Source organism: Theropithecus gelada, chromosome 3, assembly GCF_003255815.1.
Source record: "Theropithecus gelada isolate Dixy chromosome 3, Tgel_1.0, whole genome shotgun sequence".
Classification (NCBI taxonomy): domain Eukaryota; kingdom Metazoa; phylum Chordata; class Mammalia; order Primates; family Cercopithecidae; genus Theropithecus; species Theropithecus gelada.
This window is the reverse complement of record NC_037670.1, coordinates 175,660,755-175,686,996: the sequence shown is the minus strand read 5'-3', so window position 1 is coordinate 175,686,996 and position 26,242 is coordinate 175,660,755. Positions and strand designations below refer to the sequence as shown.

The 26,242-nt window shown below is 46.5% G+C and overlaps 1 protein-coding gene across 6 annotated transcripts in view; it reads left to right on the top strand.

Moving 5' to 3' along the window:
* Nucleotides 1-26,242, top strand: part of PRKAG2 (protein kinase AMP-activated non-catalytic subunit gamma 2) — a 324,143-nt gene that overhangs the window by 246,401 nt on the left and 51,500 nt on the right. For 4 of the 6 annotated variants that reach the window (XM_025379082.1, XM_025379084.1, XM_025379085.1 and 1 more), the window contains 2 exons: nucleotides 182-251; nucleotides 8,743-8,745. In XM_025379082.1, the coding sequence (XP_025234867.1) occupies nucleotides 182-251; nucleotides 8,743-8,745 (73 nt within the window). The remainder of the gene's footprint in view (nucleotides 1-181; nucleotides 252-8,742; nucleotides 8,746-26,242) is intronic. The other 2 variants (XM_025379083.1, XM_025379087.1) reach the window with 1 other exon arrangement.

Below are 26,242 nucleotides of genomic sequence, written 5' to 3'. Positions count from 1 at the left end.
CGGGCGGGTGGGGGCCGCGCGCCCGCTCCGCCCCCGGCCCCCGCCGCCCGCGTCCCCCGCCAGGCCCCTCCTCCCGGCGGCGCGGCAGAGCCAGGCCCGAGAGCTCGGCCGGCCGCGAGCCCGCCGGCCGGGGACGAGCGCCGCAGCTCATGCTGATCGCTGTCCTCCTCCTCCCCCTCAGGCGGCGCTGGCGGCGGCCCCGGGACCCGCGGAAGCCGGCATGCTGGAGAAGCTGGAGTTCGAGGACGAAGGTGAGTGCGCCCCGCCCGCCGCCGGCCCGGCGCTCCCACGGCCCGGCCGCCCGAGGACCTGGACCCCCGGGGACCCCGCGCCCCGTCTCCGGCGCAGCCCCACGGCGAGTTGCGTCCTGCGGAAGCCCGGAGGCCGGGGCAGGGACCAGGGCGGGGAGGCGGGCGCCGGCGAGCTCGGGCTGCGGGGTACCGGGCGTCCGCGGAGGGGACGCGAGCCGGGCTCCCAGAGCGCAGCCCGCAGCCCGGCATCCGCACGGATGGGCGGCCCTTTTGTCCTTACTCGCAGAACTCGAATTAGAGCAAGGTGTCAGGGAGCGCTAATTGTTTGTGCTTGTCACCATGCACTCGGAGGCAACCCCGAATCATACCCACAGTCCAGACCCTTAATCGTAGACTGGTGCCCTTATCTGTGCCTGTGAGATACCACCGGCAGGGTGTGTCTTCTTTTTTAATGGGGAAAGTTAAATAGGAAAACCTGAAGAGGCTTATTGAATCGGTGTTGAGTTCAGGCGACCCTCTCACTCCGTCATTTCTGTCGCCTCTCCTCTCGGTTGTTTTTTTCCCTCTCCTGTCTTCTTGTGTCTTACAGGTAAATAACTTGGATCTTATTTTGAGGCTGTCAACATTTGAAAGGCACGAGGTCGTTCTTTGGCAAAATTAATATTTAAAATGGAATGTGATGAGCTTTCACCAGGATCTTATTTTGAAGCTGTTAACATTTGAAGGGGATGAGCTTGCTCTTATGCAAAATTAATATGTAAAATGAAATGTGATGAGCTCAAAGTCGGGAAAGAACTTTATATAAGATGCTTGACAATTCGAGGACTTGAAAAGGCCTTCTTCGCACTGTCTTGTGTGCTTCCATTATTTATTTAGCAACTTCTCTTTTTTCCGGGAGTATGGATAGAATAAAGCTCTCGAGACAAAGAATGTGCCATGTGGATGCTGTCCCTTGTGCCAACTTTACTTTAATACCTCTGTTCATTCACAGTCAGGCAATTACTTAAATAAGCCTGCACAGCCAGCATGGACGCGTTAACCCAATAGAATTAGCCGGGTGCCTGTTATCTTTTAGATTCACTGCAGCATTTCACAAACACGTTAGCTGGAAGGGAATACGTTCATAGTCATTGTCATTAAAAGTGTTTGTCCATATTTGTTGGTAACAAATGATGCATTTCAGAATTTTACTGGACTTAATTTGCATTTCATCCTACAGAAAAATAATCCAGGGTCTTCATTCGAACCCATCTCACTATTCCTCACTTTTATTATATTGCAGGCCAAATCTTGGCCACTGTCCACAGGGTGGAATGGTGTGCCCGTTCCATGAGACTTTGAATGTCTAAATCACCAGGGTTTTGTCTCTTGTGTTAGTAAGAATGACAGTCTTTTACATTTACAATTTTTGCATGTTAACAGGGAGGCAAGAAGAGACTAGAGAGCAGCTTCTGTTCGAGAGGAACCGCTACTACTTATTTAGCTGTGTGACCTTGGACAAGTTACTTAACCTCTCTGTGCCTTGGTTTTCTCATATCTAAAATAGAGCTAATATCAGGGTTTTGAGGATTAAATGGGACAATCCGTATCATGGCATTTAAAAACAGTGTAAACCCATAGTGAGTACTTCATAAATGTTAGTTACTATTATTGCTTAAGTGCCATTAAGCTTGTACTGAATTCATGAGCTTTTTAAGACTTTTAGTAATGAATCTCAACACAAGAGATTCTTCTCAACACAGATTTGGTGTCCTGTCCCTTTTCTTCTTCTTACTTGAGATTTATTGATTTAATTATGCATTTATCTAAGCAGATATATACTCTTTTTTTTTTCTTTTGCATTGTGTCTGCCAATGTAATGAATGTAAAGTATTAAACCTAAGCATCTAAGAAAGGAATTTCCCCTCTTCACCCATCTATTTTTATCTGTATTGCTGTCTGTCATTCCTTTGAAGCACACTGAATCCCACGAATAACCCTGTCAAACTTTTCTAGATTCTTAAGGAGGCAGAATGTTAAACAGTGACTTCGAAGCTGAGCTGAGCTGGAAGAAAGAACAGTGTTGGCGTGGTAGTCCAAATGCCGCTTTGTTTCTTTTGAACTTTAAATCGCTTATTCATCTAAAATACAGGAAAATTGAGTATCAAGCAGAATCTCAGACTTATTTAGCAGGGACAAAAGTCCCAACAGTAAGATATTACACCTCTAAATATCTTACATAATAGAGAGCCCTTGATGAGATCCTCATTTCATCTTTCAGCATCCGTCATACCCCATTAATGTCTTCATGTATGCATTGATGTCTGGAGGCATTGCTTCAACCAAGATATATTCGCTGTATGCGGAAACATGATTATTCATAGTTTCGTTAACAAGATTTTTCTGTTTCCTAATAAGTTATAACTGATACTATATTTGTTAGAAACATCTTGGAAGCACTGGTGAGGTTAGGAAGAAAGATTGAGTTCTACCCTACCTAGTTGGGTCGTCTTTGGCCTGGGTTATGACGGGAGCTGCCATCCCTTTTCTGCTGTCAACTCTTCTTACCACAAGAGCAACGTTGTAAGTAAGCGTGGGTTTGATGACCTCACTGCTCTATGGGAAAGTCTTGACCAAGTTCCTCTGTCTGTATATCCGTTAAGTGCAGACTTCTCTTACTCCACAGGCTCAGTGCACCTCCCTCTCTGTGCATAAGAATAGCCAGAGATCTCTTTAAAAGGCGGATTCCAGTTCTCTAGGTCTGGGGTGGGACATGCCTAACACGGGCTGCTGCTGCTGCGGGTTCACAGACCCCTCTTGGAATAACAGGACGTGGGCTGGCCAACTTTTTCTGTAAAGAGCCAGATAGTAAATATTTTAGCCTTTGTGGGTGTTATGGTCTCAGTTTCTGTCGCAACCACTCAATTGACCCTTGTAGTAAGAAAGCAGAAAGCAGCTAACACAATCCAATGGGCAGGGCTGGGCTCCAGTAAAACTTCTTTACCAAAATCCAGATATGGCCCTCATAGTGTGCCGGCCCCCTGCTCTGTGTTTCCCTCACTGTGTCTGTGCCTTAGGAGGTGGCTCGTGATTAGGGCTGCGTGCTTTCCGTGCCACACCGATCTTAGTAAGACTTCAAGGCGCAGCTCAAGTCTTATCTGGTCTCCGAGGCCTTCCCTGAATAACCTCTGTACTTCTCTGTCATTCACCTTTCTCTTCCCTGTGCCTATAGCAAGTTCTCAGCAGTGCTTCAGATATCAATGATTTCATTAAGTGTTTGTAGTTACTTTGTGGGGATATTGGGGGAGGAAATGATTCTGTGTATGAGAAGCCTTGCCCATAGCAATCCCCTCCCCCACTTTTTTTTTTTTTCCTCCCTCCCTCAGGGTCTCACTCTTACCTGGGGTGAAGTACAGTGATGTGATCTCAGTTCACTGCAGCCTCAACCTCCTGGGTTCAAGTAGTGCTTCCGCCTCCCAAGTAGCTGGGACTTCAGGCTCATGCCACCATGCCTGGCTAATTTTTGTACTTTAGTAGAGATGGAGTTTCACTATGATGGCCAAGCTGGTCTCAAACTCCTGGGCTCAACTGATCTGGCCACTGCAGCCTCCCAAACTACTGGGACCTACAGGCATGAGCCATGGTGCCCAGCCAGCAATCCCTTTCTGTGTTTGCTTTTTACGTTTGTGATTGTTACACCGACCACATCTTCGCTGTGTTTGTGTTTATCTGTATTAACTGCTTTGAACTAACTTACTGACCAGGACCAAGCACAGAGTACTTTGTAAGCACCTAAACACAACTCACAAATGCTTTTGAAGTAGGTAATTATTCAGCAGTTTTATCCATGATTAGTAAACCTGCTCTACTCTGGCACCACTTCACGAAGTCTGCAGCCTCTTTAGAGCTGTCTGCATTCTCTCCCAGCTGCCGTAGGAGTTGGGCTATTTCAAGTTTTTGATAACTTGCTTTGGCAGTTTTACCTGCTTCTTAGCAGAGAGTGTCTTACCAGACTGACTGTGTCTCCTCTTCCTCCTCATTTGCCGCTTATTTCATCCCAGTTCAGCCATTGTGTCTTATTCTTCTTCACTTGCAAAGATTTTCCAAAGTAGAATCCAGGCTGGATGTGGTGGCTCACCATTGTAATCACAGCACTTTGGGAGACAGAGGCAGGAAGATTGCTTAAGGCCGGGGGTTCAAGATCACCCTGGGCAACATGATGAGACCCCGTCTGTATAAAAAAATTTTAAAATTAGCTAGGCATGGTGGTGCACACCTGGGGTTCCAGCTACTCAGGAGGCTGAGGTGGGAGGATCACCCGAGCGCTTATGGTTGCACCACTGTACTTCAGCCTGGAGTAATTTTCGTGTCTCAAACAACAACAACAATGAAGTAGACTCCTCTTTCCAGAACTTGCCTCAATCTTGCCTTTTTTTTTTTTTTTTTTTTTTTTTTTTGACACAGTCTCGCTGTGTTGCCCAGGCTGGAGTGCAGTGGTACAATCTTGGTTCACTGCAACCTCCACCTCTCAGGCTCAAGTAATTCTCATGCCTCGGCCTCCTGAGTAGCTAGGATTACAAGCATGCGCCACCATGCCTGACTAAGTTTTGTGTTTTTAGTAGAAATGGGGTTTCACCATGGTGCCCAGGCTGGTCTTGAACTCCTGGCCTCAAGTGATCTGCCTGCCTCAGCCTCCCAAAGTGCTGGAATTATAGAGGTGTTCCACTGCACCCAGCCAGTCTTGCTTGTTTCTAGCAAAACTGGTCAACCTCACCTATAGTGATCAAAATAGGTAAAAGTAGGGGCCACGTTTCGTAGGAGGGGAAGAAAGCGTTGTTTTTCAGTGAGGCCCAGGATGCAGGCCCACATCTGTGAGGAAGTGCCTGTATTTCCTCGGACAACCCGTGAGGTCTCGGGGCTTTGTTTTGTTGTTGCTGCTGTCATTAAGAGCTTTCTCTGTAAACCCAGGGGGCCGGTACTCGCTGATCTTTTGCTTTTCTCTCTAGCTCCAAAATCAGACCTCAAAGCAACCAATAATCACTCTTTATAAATAAACAAAACAAAAACATGTGTTCACTCAAAACGCATTCACTCTCAGCTGGAGTGCACAACACCCTGAGTAAGTGGAGATTGGTTCTTGTTGGGAGACAAAAACATTGCAGCTGTTACAGTGGGTTTTGGCCACCCGAAGGGCCACGGTACCTGAATAAATACCCTGTATATCTGTGCTATTAAAATGTCGTGGGGGTAGGACAGTTAGGGGGAGAATGTGTAAAAAAGACTCGGGGCGGGGAGCGTAGTGAAAACAAGGCTTAGAAGCTGCTGGAACTTGCTTAAGGGAGAATTGCCTGTCTGTGTATTTGTGGTCATCTATTGAATTATTGCCTTGTCTCTTGGCTCTCACAGCCAAGAGTCAGCTTGCAAGTTTCTTGACTCTGCTGCGGGGCACTGACCTCTGCTGGTGGAGATACCAAAGTGGCAGGTGTGTGGGCTCAGCCTGGTACTTGCTGATCATTACTTATGACACGAGAAGGCTCAGGTGATTATCTGCTTTCCAAACTCTACCCTTCCCTGCTGAGTTCACACACTCCTCGTAGATAAGAGACTTACTGTTTCTGGATTATGAGTAGTTACAATTGTATGACATCCCTGTAATTAAAGTTGTTCCTCTGGAGCTGGCCCCGTATGTAACATATTGCCCTATTCCGTAGGGTCTCGGTACACATTTCAGTATCTCTGAAGTCAGGATGTGACTTCACATTTGGTGGTGTCTCCAACTTGGTAAGGTAGGATAGTTGTCTTGGAGTAGATAGAGGTTTTGTTGCCAGAAGATCCCTGACTAGTTTAAGCAGTGGACAGTGCCGGGAGGATTCGGGGGTATCTGTAAGTGGGACTGGTCACCAGGCTTCGCAGGTAACTGGAACCAGCTGGAAAGTCATCAGAGCCCAGGGCATTGAGCACCTCTGGCCATTGCTTTAGGGCCACAAAACCTCCCATCTCAGAACCTTCTCTGCTTCCTGGTGAATGTGTTGAAGAATGGCCTCTTGCCCCTACTGCTGTTCAGCTCCAACCCCACAGCCAGCTGAGCTGAGTCCTTACCCATGCCTCGGACCCCTGTGGTATAACTCACAGCCCATGTGATTCCCTTTCCTCCTGCAGCGCTGGGTATGGACCTCTCGCTGCCCTGTCCAAGGCCCGCATCTCATCCTGTGCCCTCACCCTGGAGGTTGTGCTCTCCTTCAGGGCTCGGATTCCCCTGACACTGATCTTTCTGTGCCCATCTCCTTCCCTCCCCTTCCTTCTTCGGTTTGTTTTCTTTCTTTTTAACCAGGCTGATTCCATAAATGCCCGCATCCTCCCAGCTGTTCTAACAGGAAAGCTGTTTGACTCCAGGTCCAAGAGAACAGCTCCTCGCTGCTGCTCCTGGCTTGTTCACCTCTCTCCCTCACTCCCAGCCAGTGTCATCTTCCTATGAACCATTCTAGCAGCCGAGCTCTCCCAGCGCCTGCTCTGCCCCCTCCAATTAATTTGCCATGCTGCTGTTGGAGATATTTCCTTCAAACATATTTCTAATCCCGTCGCTTTCATTTCTAAAGCCTCCGGTACTTTTCCTTCGCCTGTAGGAGTCCGCACTTCCCGGCACGCCCTCCTTGCCCCCTCCTCCTCCCTCCCCAGCCTCACCTGGTGCCTCTGTCCTTGCATTTCCCTCCAGCTACTCTGGCCTTTGTCAGCTTCCTCAAACTGCCTTGCTTCTCCAGGCCTGCCGGACTTTACAGACAGCTCCTGCTCTCTGGATCGTTCCTCCCTCTCTTTTGGCCACCTGCTGGTTTTCTCCAAGTCTCAGGTTAGATGCCACTTCCTCAGGGAAGCCTTCCCAGAAGCCCCGATGAGGACTTCCCATGCTGTCTCATGATCCCTCACAATTGATAGGTGCTGTTGGGGGGACGCACTTCTTTGTATTTCCCAGTAGCCCCTCCTATTTCTTTGCCATTACATGGTAAGCTCTGTGACGATGGAGACTGAAAACTTAGTATTTGCCCGGTCTTGAGGCTACCGGGATGAGTGAAACTTGGTTTTCAGTAAACATTTGTCACACAAATGAACGTAGGTATTTCGGAGCTTATGCTTTTACTCTGGCACCTAGGCTTGCCATACATCAGGTGGTTAATGTTATTTCTTACAAAGACATGAGGCATTTCTATTTGAGGCATTGGAGAAATGAGAGAAAATGCATTTGCTGTGTTGACGGTGCACGAATCAAAGAGCAGTGAGGGCGGAGCAACAGAAGAAGTGAAATGACTGAGTGAACCCTGGAGGTGTGAAAGGCTTCTCCGCCATACGGTGACGTCAGGGCTTGTGACGTTCGCAGTTGAGTAACTCGAAGGCAGTAGCAAGTGGGTAGAGTGGGACGGCTCGCCTGCGGAATCTGGCATCCGAGGAAAGCGCCTTGACATCTTCCTTTCATGGCCGTGATTACACTTGTGCTAAGGTTAGGGGAAACAGAGTCAGGTTCATCTCTGATATGAAAAGGGAAGAGCAATTTTGGGGAAGGGAACTCGTCTGGGAACCTTCTGGCTAAATTTTAGTCACTTTTTAATCTGTTTAGTATGCTGCCTTGGCCGGGTGCTGTGGCTCACCCTGTAATCCCAGCACTTTGGGAGGCCAAGGTGGATGGATCTTTTGAGTCCAGGAGTTCAAGATTGGCCTCAGCAACATGGTGAAACCCTGTCTCTATAAAAATAAATAAATAATACAAAAAATGAGCCAGGCATGGAAGGTGGGAAGATCACCTAAGTCCGGGAGGTTGAGGCTACGCTGAACCATAATGACATCACTGCATTCTAGCTGGGGCAACAGAGCGAGACCTTGTCTCAAAAAATACATACACACACACACACACACACACACACACACACGCTGCCTTCTGTCCCACTTGGAGCTGTTTCCCACGTATCTGAATTTATATAACATCAATGAGTATTCTGAATATCATGCTAACTGATTCATTTTATTTTAGGTTGTACTTTGGTCATTTGTAACTAACAGGAAGTTGCTAGCAATAAATTGTTATTTTATGAATCCTTTTCCACATTTTCTTGGAAGTGGAATGTTTCATTGTTCCATCAAGACCTCCTCCCCAGTACACACATGCACATTCTAACACGCTTCTTTATCCCCTTTCCTTGACTCTCATTCTTCACATTGATTTCTCTAGCTTTGAAGCTTATACATACGATGTACCCCCCCTTTTTCAATGCATGTGTAATTAGAGCCATAGCAATTCAGAGCATGAGTCGGATTCACCTTAGAGTCTCCTTTCTTCTACTTAATGACTGTGAAACCTTTAGTAAGTTACTTAAAGCTTTGGTTTCTTCATGTGTAACTTGGACATAATAGTACCTGGCCAGGAGGATTATATATGGATTAAATAACATGGGCATGACATCCACTAGAGCAGGGGTCCCCAACCCCCTAGCCACAGACCACTACTGTTAGGAACCGGCCCACACAGCAGGTGGGCAGCAGCTGAGCGAGCATCACCTCCTGAGCTCGGCCTCCTGTCAGATCAGCAGCAGCATTAGATTAGGAGCGCGAACCCTATTGGGAACTGCACAAGCAAGGGATCTAGGCTGCTGCACACTTTTTATGAGCTTTTCTTTTCTTTTTCTTTTCTTTTTTTTTTTTTTTTTGAGGCAGAGTCTTGCTTTGTCGCCCAGGCTGGAGTGCAGTGGCGAAATCTTGGTTCACTGCAACCTCCACCTCCCAGGTTCCAGCAATTCTCCTGCCTCAGCCTCCCAAGCAGCTGGGGTTACAGGCACTTGCCACCATGCCCAACTAATTTTTGTATTTTTGTAGAGACGGGGTTTTACCATGTTGGCCAGGCTGGTCTCGAACTCCTGACCTCGTGATCTGCCCGCCTCAGCCTCCCAAAGTGCTGGGATTATAGGCGTGAGCCACTGTGCCCGGCCTTCCTTACGAGACTCTCACTCATGCCAAATGATCTGAGGTGGAACAATTTCATCCCGAAACCATCCCCCCCACTCCCCCATCCATGGAAAAATTGACTTCCACGAAACCGGTCCCTGCCAAAAAGATTGGGGACCGCTGCAGTAGAGGGCCTGGGATGTAGTACAGTCTCCATCAGCAGTAACTATGATGATGACTAGGAAGACAAGAAGAAACCGAGCAAAAATTTTCAGCGATTCCAGCGATTCTGTTCCTCTGCACTGTCAGACTTTGCCCCGTGTGAACACAGGTGTGTATGCCACAGACAGTTGGCAGCTTTTGCGATTGGATGTTTGTGCTTATCCCTATTCCTGAGAAATGCCCTCAGGAAAGATGATGTGTCACCATTTTACAAATGAAGAAATTCAGGCTCAAGGGTATTAATTTGCTCAAACTCACAAGAAAGGCTGTAACAGTTCTGATCTAGGGTTGGTCTAGATGCTTCTGTCTGTCTTCTCCATTGCCTCCCATTTGAACTCGGAGTACCTTGGGTAGTCTCGCTTGGTGAACACTGGCTTCCTACCTGACATCTATTGGTGACTTATTGTAATGGCTCTGCCAATGGTTTTTTCGTGTTTTGATTTGCAGTAGTAATTCTTGTCAGTGCTGTCACACAGTGTAAAAACAATGGCACGCCATGGTAGAAACCGCCAGAGGATGCACAACAGAAAGATCCGTTATATTGCAAAATCGCAAAGGTGCACACATGTATGGACATATGTGTAATCTCTGCGGAACTCCAGTGTTTCATTACGAGTTAGGATAGCCTTTTGTCAGAGCCTCAAACTTCAGGACTCTTGTGGGGACTTGGATGAATTGCCCACCTTGGATTCCTCAGAATAAATTCACCAAATTGCTCTGCCACTCTTGTGACTCGGTGGTTTGCTAAATACATTCACTTACCTCTCTTCCCTCCTAAAGTCTGCTGAAATGACATAGATCAATGAAATCGATTACAAAGGTAGTCATTCTTAATACAAACAAAAACGTAGGTTTTGGAGAAGTCAATAAAGTGGATAAACCTTTGTCAAGTCTGTTCAGGAAAAAAATGGGTGAAAATGCAAAGCTTTAGAAAGAAGAGAAGCTTCTTAACTATAAATGCAGAGATCTTTAAAAGTAATGTTGATCAAAGCACACTGGCCAGGCATGGTGGTTCACGCTTGTAATCCCAGCACTTTGAGAGGCCGAAGTGGGAGGATCCCTTGAGCCCAGCAGTTCAAGACCAGCCTGGGCACCATGGGAAAACCCCACCTCGACAAAAAAAAAAAAATATGAAAACTATCCGGGTGTCCTGATGCACGCCTGTGGTCCCAGCTACTTGGGACACTGAGGTGGGAGGATAGCTTGAGCCCAGGAGGTAGAGGTGGCAGTGAGCCAAGACCACACCACTGCACTCCAGCCTGGGCAACAGAGATAGTACCCTTTAAATTGGCGAACTCTATGAATGTGAATTATATGTCAAACTATTTTTGTAGGTTTTGTGTATGTGTGTGTGTGTATGTGTCTGTCTGTCACCCAGGCTGTCTCCAACTCCTGAGCTCAAGCCATCCTTCCACATCAGCCTCCCAAAGTGCTAGGATTACAGGCATGAGCTATTGCACCCAGCCCCAATAAAGCTGTTTTTTGAATAAGGTCATTGAAAGGTCGTCTTCTTCTGCTGCTACAGAAAAGCATGCTATTCTATTCAGCCTGTTTATGGATGAATTCTGTAAATCTTTTCAGGAACAGTTAATGCCTTATTTAAATTATTTTAGAACAGGGAAATATGGAAAGCTTCCCAGCTCCTTCTGTAAGGCTAGCTTGATCCTGAAATCAAAGCCAGAAGAAGATAGCACACGAAGAAGAAAACAGGTGATCAGTCTTAGATTTAAAATGTGGACAAAGCTCCTAAACAAACACTAGCTATGCAGTATTAAAAGTGTAATATATTGTGGTCAAGTAAGGCTTACCTTAGAAATACAAGTATTTTTCTGTAGATTAAGAAACCTAGGCTGGGCGAGGTTGCTCATGCCGGTAATCCCAGGCCTTTGGGAGGCCAAGGTGGGCAGCTCAGGTAATCCCAGCCCTTTGGGAGGTCAAGATGGGCGGATCAGGTAATCCCAGGCTTTGGGAGGCCAAGGTGGGTGAATCACTTGAGCCCAGGAGTTCGAGACCAACCTGGGCAACATGGCAAAACCCTGTCTTTAATTTTTTTTTTAATTAAAAAATAATTTTTAAAAAATCTATTAAGGAGCTGGATGTGGTGGCTAACACCTGTAATCCTAGCACTTTGGGAGGCCAAGGTGAAAGGATTGCTTGGAGCCAGGAGTTCAAGACCAGCCTGGACAACATAGTAAGACTCCCATCTCTACAAACAATAAAAAAAAATTCGCCAGGTATGGTAGCAGATGCCTGCAGTCCCAGCCACTCAGGAGTCTGAGGCAGGAGGATTGTTTGAGCCCGGCAGTTTGAGATGGCAGTGAGCAATGATCATGCCACTGCACTCTAGCCTGGGCGACAGAGTGAGACCTTGTCTCAAAAAAAAAAAAAAAAAAAAAACCAAAGACATCTATTAAGAAATCTAGTCCCAGCTTCTTGGGAGGCCGTGGTAGGAGGATCTCTTGAGTTTGAGGCCAGCCCTGGGCATTATAATGTGACCCTATCTCTAAAGAAAGAATGAGAGAGAGAAAGAAAAAGAATAAATTGCTTAAGGAATTAATGTCGTTGATAAAGGAGAGAAACTGGTAGTAATCTCAGTAGATACTGAAGTAGCAATTAATAAAATTCAACATATGTTCCTTTTTAAAAATCCTTAATAAACCAGGGATATGAGGAAACTTCTTTAAGTTGCTAAAAGTATACCTGCTGACAGCCAGCAGGGGCAGCAGCTGTCTAATTCCTGGTGCAGGTGGAGTCTCCCAGATTCATGGAACCGGAAATGTTTAGGTTTTCTAATTTTTTTTTTTTTTTTTTTTGAGACAGAGTCTTGCTCTGTCACCCAGGCTAGCGTACAGTGGCATGATCTCGGCTCACTGCAACCTCTTCCTCCTCCTGGGTTCAAGTGATTCTCCTGTCTCAGCCTCCCAAATAGCTGGGATTACAGGCATGTGCCACCATGCCCAGCTAATTTTTGTATTTTTAGTAGAGATGGGGTTTTGCCATGTTGGCCAGGCTGGTCTTGAACTCCTGACCTCAGCTGATCCGCCCACCTTGGTCCCCCAAAGTGCTAGGATTACAGGCGTAAGCCACAGTGTCTAGCATGTTTTCTGATTTTTTTCAGATTTTGGAATATTTGCATACACGTAATGAGATACCTTGGGGATGAGGACTCAATTTTACACACGAAATTCATGTTTCATATATACCTTATATACATAGTCTGAAGGTTATTTTATACAATTCTTTAATAACTTTGTGCATGAAAGAAAGTTTGTATAGATTGAACCATCAGAAAGCAAAGGTGCCACTGTCTCAGCCACCCCTGTGGACAGTCTGGCATCACCATGGTTCCTGACTCTGAATTTATATGCTACTGATAAATACAGCGAATAACCGACATGTTGAGGGTAACTTATGGCATAATGTTGGTGCTCGGAACATTTTGCGTTTTGGAACATTTGGGATTTTACATTTTTGGATTATGGATGCTCCACTGTACCTGCCAAGGTGATTCTCACTCTCCTGGCCTGGCTGGTGCTTGCTGCTTCATCCCTGTGAGCTCTCCTTGGCCATCACCATTGCTCCAGCTTCATCACTGGGTTCTCTTCCCTGAGAAAGGAATCATTGGCTGTAGTAGGTGCTTTAATTATGTATTAGTAGTTCCTAGAATTCTATGCAAAGCCATTTTAAAACTCTGACGGGAGCCACATACAATTTCAAGGTCATTGCTTTGTCCTTGACTTTCCTTTGGCATTGATTGCAACTCACTTTGAACTAATTGGGCAAACTCTGCCTTGATCCTGCCTGTGCTTTTTCTTCTTTCCTAATAACTCTTCTACTGCCCCCTCATTTAGAAGAGTGTGTGCATTTTCTTGCCCATGTACACATTTGCCCACACACACAAAACCAAATGCAAAAAGCATGGAAAGGGGAAAAATACTAACAGACTTCATTTACTCTGCTACCTTATAATTGTAAATCCTGTAAAATTATGTTTAAGATTTGCCTTTGTTTCTGTTCATGTTTCTAGGCACTTTAGAAAAACTTATGGACTTTTACTTTATTTTTTGAGATGGAGTCTCGCTCTGTTGCCCAGGCTGGAGTGCAATGGTGCGATCTCAGCTCACTGCAACCTCTACCTCCTGGGTTCAAGCAATTCTTCTGCCTCAGCCTCCCAAGTAGCTGGAATTACAGGTGCCCACCACCATGCCTGGCTAATTTTTGTATTTTTAGTAGAGACGGGGTTTCACCATGTTGACCAGGCTGGTTTCAAACTCCCGACCTCAAATGACCCACCTGTTTCGGCCTCCCAAAGTGCTGGGATTACAAGCATGAGCCACCATACTTCGCCTATTTTACTTTATTTTATTTTATTTTTATTTATTTTGAGACAGAGTCTTGCTCTTATCACCCAGGCTAGAGTGCAGTGGCATGGTCTCGGCTCACTGCAACCTCCACCTCCTGGGTTCAAGCAATTCTCCTGCTTCAGGCTCCTGAGTAGCTGGGATTACAGGCATCTACCACTATGCCCGGCTAATTTTTGTACTTTTAGTAGAGATGGGGTTTCGCCATGTTGGCCAGGCTGGTCTCGAACTCCTGACCTCAAGTGATCTTGCCTAGATCAAGTGATCTAGCCTCCCAAAGTGCTAGAATTACAGGTGTGAGCCACCGTGCCCGGCCTTATTTTTTTTTTAATAGAGATGAGGTTTAACTGTGTTGTCTAGGCTGGTCTTGAACTCCTGAGCTCAAGTGATCCTCCCACCTTGGCCTCCCAAAGTGCTAAGATTACAGCCATGAGCCAACACACCCAGCCAACTTATAAGTTTAATTTTTTCTTTTCCATATACTTCTGACTTTCATATTCCTCTTCTTTGCTTATTTCTTACTCAGATATTTTTAAGTTTTCTAAAAAGAGAAAATACTATATGAATATAGTAAACTTGTATTTCTAAATGCAGAATAAAGTACAAAGATACATTTTAACATTGATAATTTTTTTGGAATTACAGTGAAATTCAGCATATTAAAATTGTGAATAAGGAATTGGGTTTTTTTTTTGGTTTTTTTTTTTTTTGGTTTGGGGAGTTTTTAAGTGAAGTTTGGGACAGTGTGTAAATTTTGTTTTAAAATGCATTTTATTCTTATATACTTAGTCTTTAAGACAAATTTTGAATCTTTTACTATGACCTGTGATTAATGAATATGTGGGGTTTTTTTCTGTTAACATGATTCTTTTAAAAAAACTCAATGCTATTAACAATAACAACAAAAATATCCTAATATTATATAACATCAAAGAATGTCCTTGCATAAGATGATATTTTTTGTTTCAAAATTGTATTATGAAAATTTCTAAACTTATGAAGTGGTAGAGAGAATGGTTCAATGCATTCCAAATAGCCACCGTCCACCTTCAACACATCAATTCTTGGGACAGCCTCGTTTCATCAACACCCTCACCCACATCCCCACACTCGAATTATTTGCAGGTGAATCCCAGGTCCAGTGATGCCTTGGTGCTTCACGAAGCAGTGTGCCTGCTGCCCGCCCTCCCTCGCTCTTGTTGCCAGGCTGGAATGCAATGGCGTGATCTTGGCTCACTGCACCCTCCGCCTCCGGGTTCAAGCGATTCTCCTACTTCAGCCTCCCCGAGTAGCTGGAATTACAGGCACCCACCACCACGCCCGGCTAATTTTGTATTTGTTTAGTAGAGACGTGGTTTCTCCACATTGGTCAGGCTGGTCTTGTACTCCTGACCTCAGGTGATCTGCCCGCCTCGGCCTCCCAAAGTGCTGGGATTAGAGGCGTGAACCACCACGCCCAGCCTAGTAGCGTGCATTTCTAAAGGCCCTTGGTGGTCTGGTCCTGAGTAACATTCCTGTCGCATCTCCAGCCACATCCCATGAGTACTAGACTGCAGCTGTTTCAGACTAAGATACGGCTACATCATTCTTCAAACATGTCATGCTCTTTGGGACCTCTGTCTTTGTATATGCTATTGCATCTTCCTAGAATGTTTCTTCTTCTCTTCTCTGGCAAGCACTTCCTCTCAGGATCCAGCTCACATCCCCTTGGCCGTGAAGGCTTCTCTGGCTCCTCCTGTGTGTGTTCCTGTAGCACTTTGCAGTACTTCACCCACAGTGCTTATCACACTGCACAGTCCAAACACTCCTGCAGGGCAGGGACCAGCCTGCCACGGGGCAGTATTAGGGGTGTCTCCTGGGTCCTGCAGAAGCAATCTGCCTTCTTCAAGGGTCTGTGGATTTTCTCAGCTTTCCTGGTCTATTCCTGCGGTAGTTCTGGACCAAAAGTTCACAGGGCAAGTTTCCACACGCTGCTCTGTCCATCCGAGTGGGAGCTGCAATCCAGTCCTGCTTCCTATCCACTATTTTCCCTTGAATATGTGTATTAAAATACAATAGTGGTCGTGATAAAAGAGGTGGGGGTTTAACTTGTCAGGTGTATGAGTGTGTGTGCATGTGTGTATGTGTGTCTGTGTTCATGTGTGTGTGTGTGTGTGTTCCTGTCTGCATGTGTGTGTGCCTGTGTGCGTGTGTGTGTGTGCATGTGTGTTTGTGCCTGTCTGTGTGCGTGTGTGTGTGTACATGTGTGCATGCATGTGCACCTGCTTCCTCCCGACCTCGTTGCCTGCGCTGGCCAAGCGAGCTTCTCTCTTATGGTAGCGGGACTGCAGCTCCAAAAGCCCACCCTGAGGAGAAGCCACTGAGCCCTGCAAGGCACACATACATTCCGCCTGGTCTTCACACCCCGACCACCCACAGCACTGTTAAAGTGAACCCTCTGACCAGTGGCAAAATCTGCTTGCCAAGGAGGACGTCAGTAATTGACTGAGTAGGGGCCCCACAACTACAGGAGCTGGTGTGAGTGAGCAGTTACTCTCCTCTGTACACAGAGGCTCTGATCATGCTCTGTGTTTATCCTGCTGGTGTGTGAGTGGTAGACGGGGGCATTTGGCTTGCAACAGGCAGAGTTCCCAGTGGTGTTGAAGGTACAGCAACATCATTAGAGAATCAAGGGTTTTGATTTGCATTTCTCTAATGAGCAGTAGTGTTGAGGTTTTTTTCATATTCTTGTTAGCCATGTGTATGTCTTCTTTTGAAAAATGTCCATTCATGTCCTTTGCCCACTTTTTAATTGGGTTGTTTGATTTTTTTCTTGTCAATTTATTTAAGTTCCTTATTGATCCTGGATATTGGACCTTTGTTGGATGCATCCTTTGTAAATATTTTCTCCCATTCTGTAGGTTGCCTCTTCACTCTGTTGATAGTTTATTTGCCGTGCAGAAGCTCTTAAGTTTACTTAGATCCCACTTGTCAACTTTTGCTTTTGTTGCAATTGTTTTTGGCATCTTCGTCATGAAATCTGTGCCCATTTGTATGTCCAGAATGGTATTTCCTAGGTCGTCTTCCAGGTTATCATAATTTTCAGTTTTACATTTAAGTCTTTAATCATACCATTTGACCTAGCAATCCCATTACTGGGCGGATGCCCAAAGGAATACAAATTGTTCTACCATAAAGGCACATGCATGTGTATGTTCACTGTAGCACTATTCACAATAGTAAAGACATGGAATCAAACTACATGCCCATCAGTGGTGGATTGGATAAAGAAAATGTGGTAAATATGCACCATGGAATACTATATAGGCATAAAAAAAAGAATGAGATCATGCCCTTTCCAGGAACATGGGTGGAGCTGGAAGCCATTGTCTTTAGCAAACTAATACAGGAAAAAAAAAAAAACAGCTCCTTTCTCAGGGTCCTCTCTGGATCCACACAGCTCCTCTCTGGGGGTTCCCTCTGGATCCACATGACCCCTTTGAGGCATCTTTTGTTCCAATGTAAAGGTGAGGAGACTGGGGCTGAAAGCCCAGTGCCAAGCGATCGGTGGTCGGCAAGGAGATTGTGGAAAAGCCATTGTGATTAGTGCTAAGCGGTTGCTGGTGATGGGGGATCAGAGGGCCCAGGTGGAGTTCCATGCCACAGCGCTGAACTGGATCGGTCCTGGCAAAGTGGGCTCAGGGCCGCAGATCATCACTGCAAGCTGTTTGCTCTGAAGGAAAGGCAGTGGAGTGGAGCGAACCGCCACAAGGTCAAGTGGAGATGGGGAGGGAGAGCAGGAAGCAAGCTGGTGAGGGGCAGAGGTGAAAGAGAGCACGCAGGGGTGGGACGGAGAGTCACGATGGAGGGAGCAGGGTCTCAGAGTCGCCCACTGACTGCTCTGCCTCTTTTCTCCTCTAACCCAGTGTCCACGCAGCCCTCATTTTTTCAGCCTCCTGTGTGAGCCCCTGCGTGGCTCCTGGTCACCTCCAGGATAAAGTACAGAGCACATGCCAAGCGCCCACATAACTGACCCCACGGCCTCCCTGCCGCCCTGCTGCTGCAACCCTATCGCCGTGGCGTGCCAGCCCCTGCCCCCGTGTCCCCTGCCAGCTCCTAAGGACACCCTCAGATCTGAGGGGCTCAGGCCTCTGCCTGGAATCCCTTTTCCTACCTTCAAGATGCAGCTAGAGACAGTGTCACCTCCCCTGAGAGGCTGTGTTGGGGTGCTGGCCAGAGCGCTCAGCAGAGCTGTGGGAACGGGGCGCCTCCTGGTCGGCTCCAGTGAGACCAGAGAGTTGGTCACTGGAGTGGGGGTGTCTGAGTTGGAGGTAAGGTGGATCACCTGAGGTCAGGAGTTCAAGACCAGCCTGACCAACATGGCAAAACCCCGTCTCTACCAAAAATACGAGACTTAGCCAGGAGTGGTGGTGGGCGCCTGTAATCCCAGCTACTCGGGAGGCTGAGGCAGGAGAATCGCTTGAACCTGGGAGATAGAGGTTGCAGTGAGCCGAGATCATGCCACTGCACTCCAGTCTGGGCAACAGAGCGAGACTCCATCTCAAAAAACAAACAAGCAAAAAATGCTTGGGACTGCTGCCGGGCATGGTGGTTCACGCCTGTAAGCACTTTGGGGGGCCAAGCTGGGCAGATCACCTGAGGTCAGGAGTTCAAGACCAGCCTAGCCAACATGGTGAAACCCCATCGCTACTAAAAATACAAAAATTAGCCGGGCGTGGTGGCAGGTGCCTGTAATCCCAGCTGCTTGGGAGGCTGAGTCAGGAGAATCGCTTGATCCCGGAAGCCAGAGGTTGCAATGAGCTGAGATCCCACTACTGTACTCTAGCCTGGGTGACAGTCCAAGACTCCATCTCAAAAAAATAAAAGATAACATAAAAACCAAAATGTTTGGGACCGGGAATGTTTCAGATTTTGGTTTTTTTTTTCAGATTTTTAAGTATTTGCATCACACATACCAGTCGAGCATTCCTAATCCAAAAATCCAAAATCTGAAATGCTCTGATGAGCTTTTCCCATGAGTGTTGTACTGATGCTCAAAACATTGCGGATTTTGGAGCATTTCAGATTTCAGGCTTTCAGATTTGGGATGCTTAACCTGTATATATCACTGTTGTTATTTTTAGACAACGTGTTCATGCCTCTTATTGCTATTTCAAATAATAATTTCTGAAAACAAAGTTTAAATTATTTCAGGCGTTATTGTAGAAGATACCGCATCAACCCCAACTTTCTTCCATCTGCCGAGTCTTAGAGCGCCCCAGGCCAGGTCGCTCCTGTTTGCCCCCAGGTCCCATTTTCACCCTACCTCACCCGTCTTTCTCACCAGGGAGGCTGAGCGTAGGACACATCGACTGGGCTTCCATCCTCTGGGGTCCTGTTGAGCTTAGCCAGTGGGGAGCCCCCAGAGGGGGCAGGCGGTTACTCCTGAGGCTCCCTCATCCTGGGAGGCTGCCTCTACCTGGCTGGACTCCTTGAACGACGGTCGCTGCCCCACCCAAGGGGACTGGCTCTACCTGATTCTCTCTCCTTCTGGGTTTTGTAACTGTTCCTCACTCCAGGTCTAGGGCTGGTAACAGCTTCAGGCTACTGCACTATTTCTTGGGGTTCCCTGTGCACCTCTGCCTTTGGGAATGGTCCCATAGACAGTTACTCGCTGAGCATCATCTTAGAAATGGGGCTGCACACCATGAAGTTGAGCAGGCAGAGGTGGGTATGCTGGTCAGACCCCTGGACTGGTGACAACTGCCGGGCAGTGCGCAGAGCTGGAGTGATGGGGGTCAGAACCAGACCATGGCAGCAGCCCCTGCGCCTGCTGATGGGACAGAACAGGTGGAAGCAGGGGGGTCCCCAGGTTGCTTCACAGTGAGCAGCGGTGGCAGTGTCCTGCCTAGGGAGGGCTCTGTGCTTGGGGTCTCTGGCTTTGTCCCCTACCTGTGTAGGTCAGTGGGGGAGAGGCACACTCCAGGTCTCTGCAGTGTGATTTTAGAGTTGACAAGCCTTATACCTAAAAGCTCTCTTCCGTTTCACAAATACAGATAAGGATTAAAGTAGGAACACCCTGCAAGAAGGGACTCTGCTAGCTGACGTTCACTCTGCAGCGCACTCAGCGGCTCCCAAACCTGAGGGCAGGTTCAGCAGAGGATGGGCATCCTGGGGAGAGGCGTGCTGAGTGTGTTACTCCTCTCTCCTCTTTCTCTTTGCACATAAGTCCAAAGTCAAAAGCACTGCATTTAATTCATCTCCTTTAGTGATGCTGGTGTCGCTGTCCTCCCACAAAAGGGAGCACAGAAAGTGCTGAACGGAGTAAAACATTGGTGCTGACAGAGACTCACTCTGTCATCCAGGCTGGAGTGCGGTGGCATGACCTCGGCTCACTGCGTCCTTCGCCTCCCAGGTTCAAGACATTCTCAAGACTCAGCCTCTCAAGTAACTGGGATCACAGGTGTACACCCCGACGCCCAGCTAATTTTTGTATTTGAGCTGAGGTTTCGTGTTGGCCAGTCTGGTCTCAAACTCCTGACTTCAAGTGATCTGCCCACCTCGTCCTCCCAAAGTGCTGGGATTATAGGTATGGGCCACCGTGCCTGGCCCAAGACTGATTTTTGCCATCTTAATGTCATCTGAGATGATGAGTGTGAGATCTAGACCACCCCACGTAAGTGCGCCAGTGTCTCTTCTAAGAAAGCTGTTGTGTTGCCAGCCTTCCCTGCAGTTCCCACCGCTTGTCCTCGTGGGATGGGGTGGGCTTCACTCTGCAGGATCCATGCCTCACTCGTGGATCAGATCGTTCCTTTTTCTGTCTGTGCTCAGTAACCTGGCCTCCATCCATCTCTGTGCCATTTAATTGATATTGCAGTTTCCTTATCACCTACTGATTTATTTAGCTTGAATCACCAAGTCCCTGGAAGACTGATGGTTACAAAATTAAGCATGAAGCTGAGGAATAGATCCTGGAACAGGGCGGCCTCTGACAAGCACTGCACTGCCCTGGATCTGAGCACCTTTGAAACTGCAGCAAGCATTGCTTAGTAATGAAGGTGGTTCTGTGGACAAAATCTTCGCATCATGGTACAGAATACAAAGAGGAAGATGCCGAGGGGTGTAACCATTGATCAGCACTCCCCTGCCCTCAGTGTGTGGGTTCCAGATGAGGAACTCCTCCTTGGCATTCTGACCCCAGTGTGCTCTGCTCCCACCCTGCAGGCATCTCTTCTCTGTTCCTTCTTTTGACTTAAAAGCAGAGAATATAAAAAATGACTTATTTAGGTCCCTGTGGCCATTTTCACAACTTTGAATTGAAAATATTGGCTGGGCGTGGTGGCTCACGCCTGTAATCCCAGCATTTTGGGAGGCCAAGGTGAGCGGATCACCTGAGGTCAGAGGTTCAAGACCAGCCTGGCCAACATGGTGAAACCCCATCTCTACCAAAAAAATACAAAAATTAGCCAGGCGTGGTGGTGGGCACCTGAAATCCCAGCTACTCTGGAGGCTGAGGCAGGAGAATCATTTGAACCTGGGAGATGGAGGTTGCAGTGAGCCAAGATCAAGCCACTGCACTGCAGCCTGGGCAACAGAGCAAGACTCCATCTCAAAAAAAAAAAAAAAGAAAAGAAAAAATATTTGTAATGTGCTAACTAAGGTTTTGTTTTTTGTTTTTGAGATGGAGTCTCTCTCTGTCACCCAGGCTGGAGTGCAGTGGTGCGATATTGGCTCACTGCAAGCTCCACCTCCTGGGTTCAAGCGATTCTCCTGCCTCAGCCTCCCGAGTAGCTGGGACTACAGGTGCACGCCACCACTCCCAGCTAATTTTTGTATTTTTAGTTGAGACGGGGTTTCACCATGTTGGTCAGGATGGTCTTGATCTCTTGACCTCGTGATCCACTTGCCTTGGTCTCCCAAAGTGCTGGGATTACAGGTGTGAGCCACCACGCCCAGCCCACACTAAGATGTCTGTCTGTTTGTTTATTTGTTTATTTGTTTGTTTGGAGACAGGGTCTCACTCTGTCGCCCAGGCTGGAGTGCAGCGGTGCAATCTCAGCTCACTGCAAGCTCCACCTCCCAGGTTCACGCCATTCTCCCGTCTCAGCCTCCTGAGTAGCTGGGACTACAGGTGTCCGCCACCACGCCCGGCTGATTTTGTTTTTGTATTTTTAGTAGAGACGGGGTTTCATCTTGTTAGCCAGGATGGTCTCGATCTCCTGACCTCGTGATCCGCCCGCTTCAGCCTCCCAAAGTGCTGGGATTACAGACGTGACCCACACTAAGGTTTTTATAGTCTGGAGATTGAGCAGCAGTCCCTGTGTATGTTGACATTTTAAAATGTGGAGCAGGAGATAAAGGTGGCGCTGGCAGCTTCCGGGGTAGAGCGAGCTACACAGGTGATAGGACTAGGTCAGCAAGTTCGGGCTGCTCATGACAGGAGAGGTGTGTCTGCAGTCAGTCACCCAGATTGTGTGGCGAGGGAGCCCCGAATGGTGGGCACGGAACCACTAAGCATGGACTGTTTTCTTAGGTCTTTTTTTCTTCTCACATTAGAAGCTTCCCTTTCTAGTTGAGGCCAACCCCTTCTGAAATTGGAGTAACCATTCCCAGGAGTGATGGGATGAGCCTCCTTTTAGACTAAACAAGAGTTACAGGACTGGACCAAAAGAAATGTGGAACTTGAGGGTGGGAGGTGAGTCCTTAAGCTCTGCTTCTCAGGGCGTCCAGTTCCCTCACTGTGTGGGTGTTTCCAGTATCAGTGGGGAGAGAACCTGGGACGGGCAGATTGATGGTAACTGTCTGGTTAGTAGTGGATTCTTTTAGCAGTTGTTATCTTTATAAATAGGACACCTTGAAATCCATTTTGAGTCATTGTCTCATCTACTGTCCTGCTCTTAGTTTGATTAAGGTGTATAAGTAAAACGAATTTCATACTGGTATCTGTCTGTTAAATTATCCTTTAGTATTTTTGCCTGACTGATAAATGATTAGTGATAGTCTGTCTTGTCCATTTTCATAGAATTAAGGCCAAGAAGGCCGAAGAATCACATCGTCTTACAACACATTTTTTTTTTTTTTACAAATTCTTTCAAAATTAAAATTCTATGTAAATGGGTTTCAGAAGAAGTAATTGGTGACTGTAGTGCTTATCTCTGAAACATACTTGTCCAGTTGTTTGCTGTATTTGCAGGTGTTTTTAAAACGTGTATGGTTGAATGAACATTTGAAGGTCTTCTGCAATCTTACTCAACTGCATTTTTTTGTCTAATAGAGTTAGAAAATAGCTTCAATATAAAATATACTTGCGAACATTTTAAAGCTTTATTTAGATCAGTGCTGTTTCACTTAAAAACAAATATTGCAGTGGTGTGTGACTATAGTCCCAGCTATGTGGGAGGCTGAGGTGGGAGAATCCCGTGAGCCGAGGAGTTTGAGGCCAGCCGGGGCAACATAGTGTGCGACCCCATCTTGAAAAGAAAAAAAAAAGAAAGAGAAAAAAATCACATGAGGCGCTTCCATAGGTGCGTTATTTCTCTTAAAAAAAAAAAAAAAAAAAGTCTAATCCTTTAATCTTATAAAGGCATATAAAGTTTTTTTTTGTTTTGTGTTTTTACTGGTTATTAAATCTAGATTCACCAGTGTTCTTTTAAACCCGTGTGCTTCATTTGCTGACGTTTCCTCTCTGAGGACAGGAACATAATATAGTTGTCTCAGATCCATACTTGCCTCTCTCGAATTTGATCCGTGCGTCTTTCAGTGACTTACAAGGTACCAGGCGTTACTCGTGCCTAATATCTACACGGAACCCTCCAGGGGCCTGGGATTATAGAGAAGAGCAAGGGACATCCACTGCCCCCAGGAGCGCATGTCTAAGGGAAGAACAGACCTGTAACTTCAGTAGAAGGTGTGTGTGACTCACAAAGCATTAAGGCATGTCAAAACTGGAGCAGTTAATTCCAACCTGAGGGGCTCAAACGGAAGGTTTTATGGGAGGAAGTAGCCTTTGAACTGAACTTTGAAGGCCTATTAGTTTCCCAGGCTGCCACAACTTGGTGGCTTAGACAACAGAAGTTTATTTCCTTCTAGTCTGGAGGCCAGAATTCTGTAAGTCATCAGCAGGGGTGGTTCCTTCCAGAGGCTGAGGGAGAATTCACCCCACGCTGCCCTCAGCTCCTGCTGTTGCCAGCAGTCCTTGGCATCCTTGGCTCACCGCTGCGTCGCCCCAGCCTCCACCTGTCTTCACGTGGCCCTCCCCTTTGTGCCTCTCTGCATCTTCTCTCTCTCTTATAAGGACATTTGTCACTGGATTTAGGGCCCACCCTAATCCAGGATAACCTCATCTCCAGATCCTCACCTTAGTTACACCTGCAGAGACCCTTATTGCACATAAGGTCTCATTCTGACGTTTCCAGTGGACCTGTCTTTCTGTGGGGGCCACTGTTCAGCCCTCTGCAGAAAGGCAAGCAGGATGGCAGGAGACCATGGGAGAACAGGGAAGGCACTGTTGAGGAAGAAAGAATAGTGTGTGCAGAGGCACAGAACAGAAGCATGGGGAACGCATTCTCAAAATTGGATTTCCCACAGTTCAAACCCTTCCTTTGAAAAGGATATGTTGAAATGATCCTAGAGTATGAGATTCCTAGGGGATGTGATAGGAGATGAGGCTAGAAAGGTAGGTTAGAGTTCGATTTCTAGAACCTTGAATGATACAGGGTATATTGTGTAGGTAGGAAGGACATGTCAGAAGTTCCCCAGCAGCCAGGCACGGTGACTCATGCTTATAACCACAGTGCTTTGGAAGGCTGAGGCTTGAGGCCAAAAGTGCAAGACCAGCCTGGATGATATAGTGAGACCCCATCACTACAAAAAAAATACAGAATAAATACGTTAGCCAGATGTAATGGCACGCATCTGTAGTCTCAGCTACTGGGATTGGTTGAGCCCAAGAGTTCAAGGCTGCAGTGAGCCATGATCGCACCACTGCACTCCATCCTGGGTGGCAGAGTGAGACTCTGTCTCAAAAAAACCACGGTACTGAGCAAGCGTATTATGTAATCAGATTTGTTTTTAATAGGAGAAATACTTCCAATGTTTCAATTTAGTGTTTATAATTACTTGCATTTAAACTTAGATGTTGCATTTGTAAAAGTTTGTTATTAACCTTTATGAATTAAACACTTTAATATAAACTTGCTACTTATTGATATTATTCTTTAGCAACACCCTTGCATAATAATGTTGGGTTGGCATCTATTTAAAGAGTAGTAAGATTTAAAGTCAGTCCGCAAACAGGTTTCTTCCTTTTGTAGAGCAGTAACTCAAGTCCCAGTGTGATACTCTGTCATTATGCTTCTATCCTATAACACTGAAAATATCAAAAGCAAGAAGGGAGCATTGTGTTAATATCTTAACCCCAGTTAGCTTTTGAATATGGAGTTGGAACTTCTTGCCCTCTGAGGAATTTTGATAATATATTTTATTTTATTTATTTATTTTTTGAGACAGTCTTGCTCTGTTGCACAGACTAGAGTGCGGTGGTAGTATCTCAGCTCACTGCAGCCCCTGCCTCCCGGGTTCCAGCCATTCTCCTGCCTCAGCCTCCCAGGTAGCTGGGATTACAGGCGCACGTCACCATGCCTGGCTAACTTTTGTATTTTTAATAGAGATGGGGATTCACCATGTTGGCCAGGCTGGTCTTAAATTCCTGACCTCAGGTGATCCACCCAGCTCAGCCTCCCAAAATGCTGGGATTACAGGCATGAGCCACAGCACCCGGCCAAGGAATTTTGATAATATATTTTAAACAGCCTGTTGTTGAATAATTTGGGTGGGTTTTGTTGTTGTTGTTGTGTAACTCCAAATTACACTCATTTTCACTCTGTTTCAATATATTTCTTCCTCCAAGTACAATGTGAGACTTCACCATAATGTAACTAACACAGATGGTGCCACCTATAATCGTAAAGTTTATACTAAAAGTAGAAAAGCGACATTAAAAAGGAACATTTTATATTTTACTTTCTTTTCCTAACTTAAAAAGCTTATACTTTTGTTGTAATTGATGTTGTTTTATTACATTAGTAATAATCTGTCCTTATTCCCACTAAACAAAAATTTTATTATAATTTGTAGGTGGCTTACGCCTGTAATCCCAGCAGTTTGGGAAGCCAAGGCAGGTGGATCACTTGAGCCTGGGAGTTTGAGACCAGCAACATAGTGAGACTTCATCTCTATTTAAAATTAATTATTATTTTTCTTTTTCTGAGGCAGAGTACTGTTCTGTCCCCCAGGCTGGAGTGTAGTGGCACGATCTCAGCTTACTGCAACCTCCACATCTTGGGTTTGAAGCAATTCTTTTTTTTTTTTTTTTTTTGAGACAGAGTCTCGCTTTGTCGCCAGGCTGGAGTGCAGTGGCATGATCTCAGCTCACTGTAACCTCGCAACTTCCGCCTCCAGGGTTCAAGCGATTCTCCTGCCTCAGCTTCCCGAGTAGCTGGGATTACAGGTGTGTGCTACCATGCC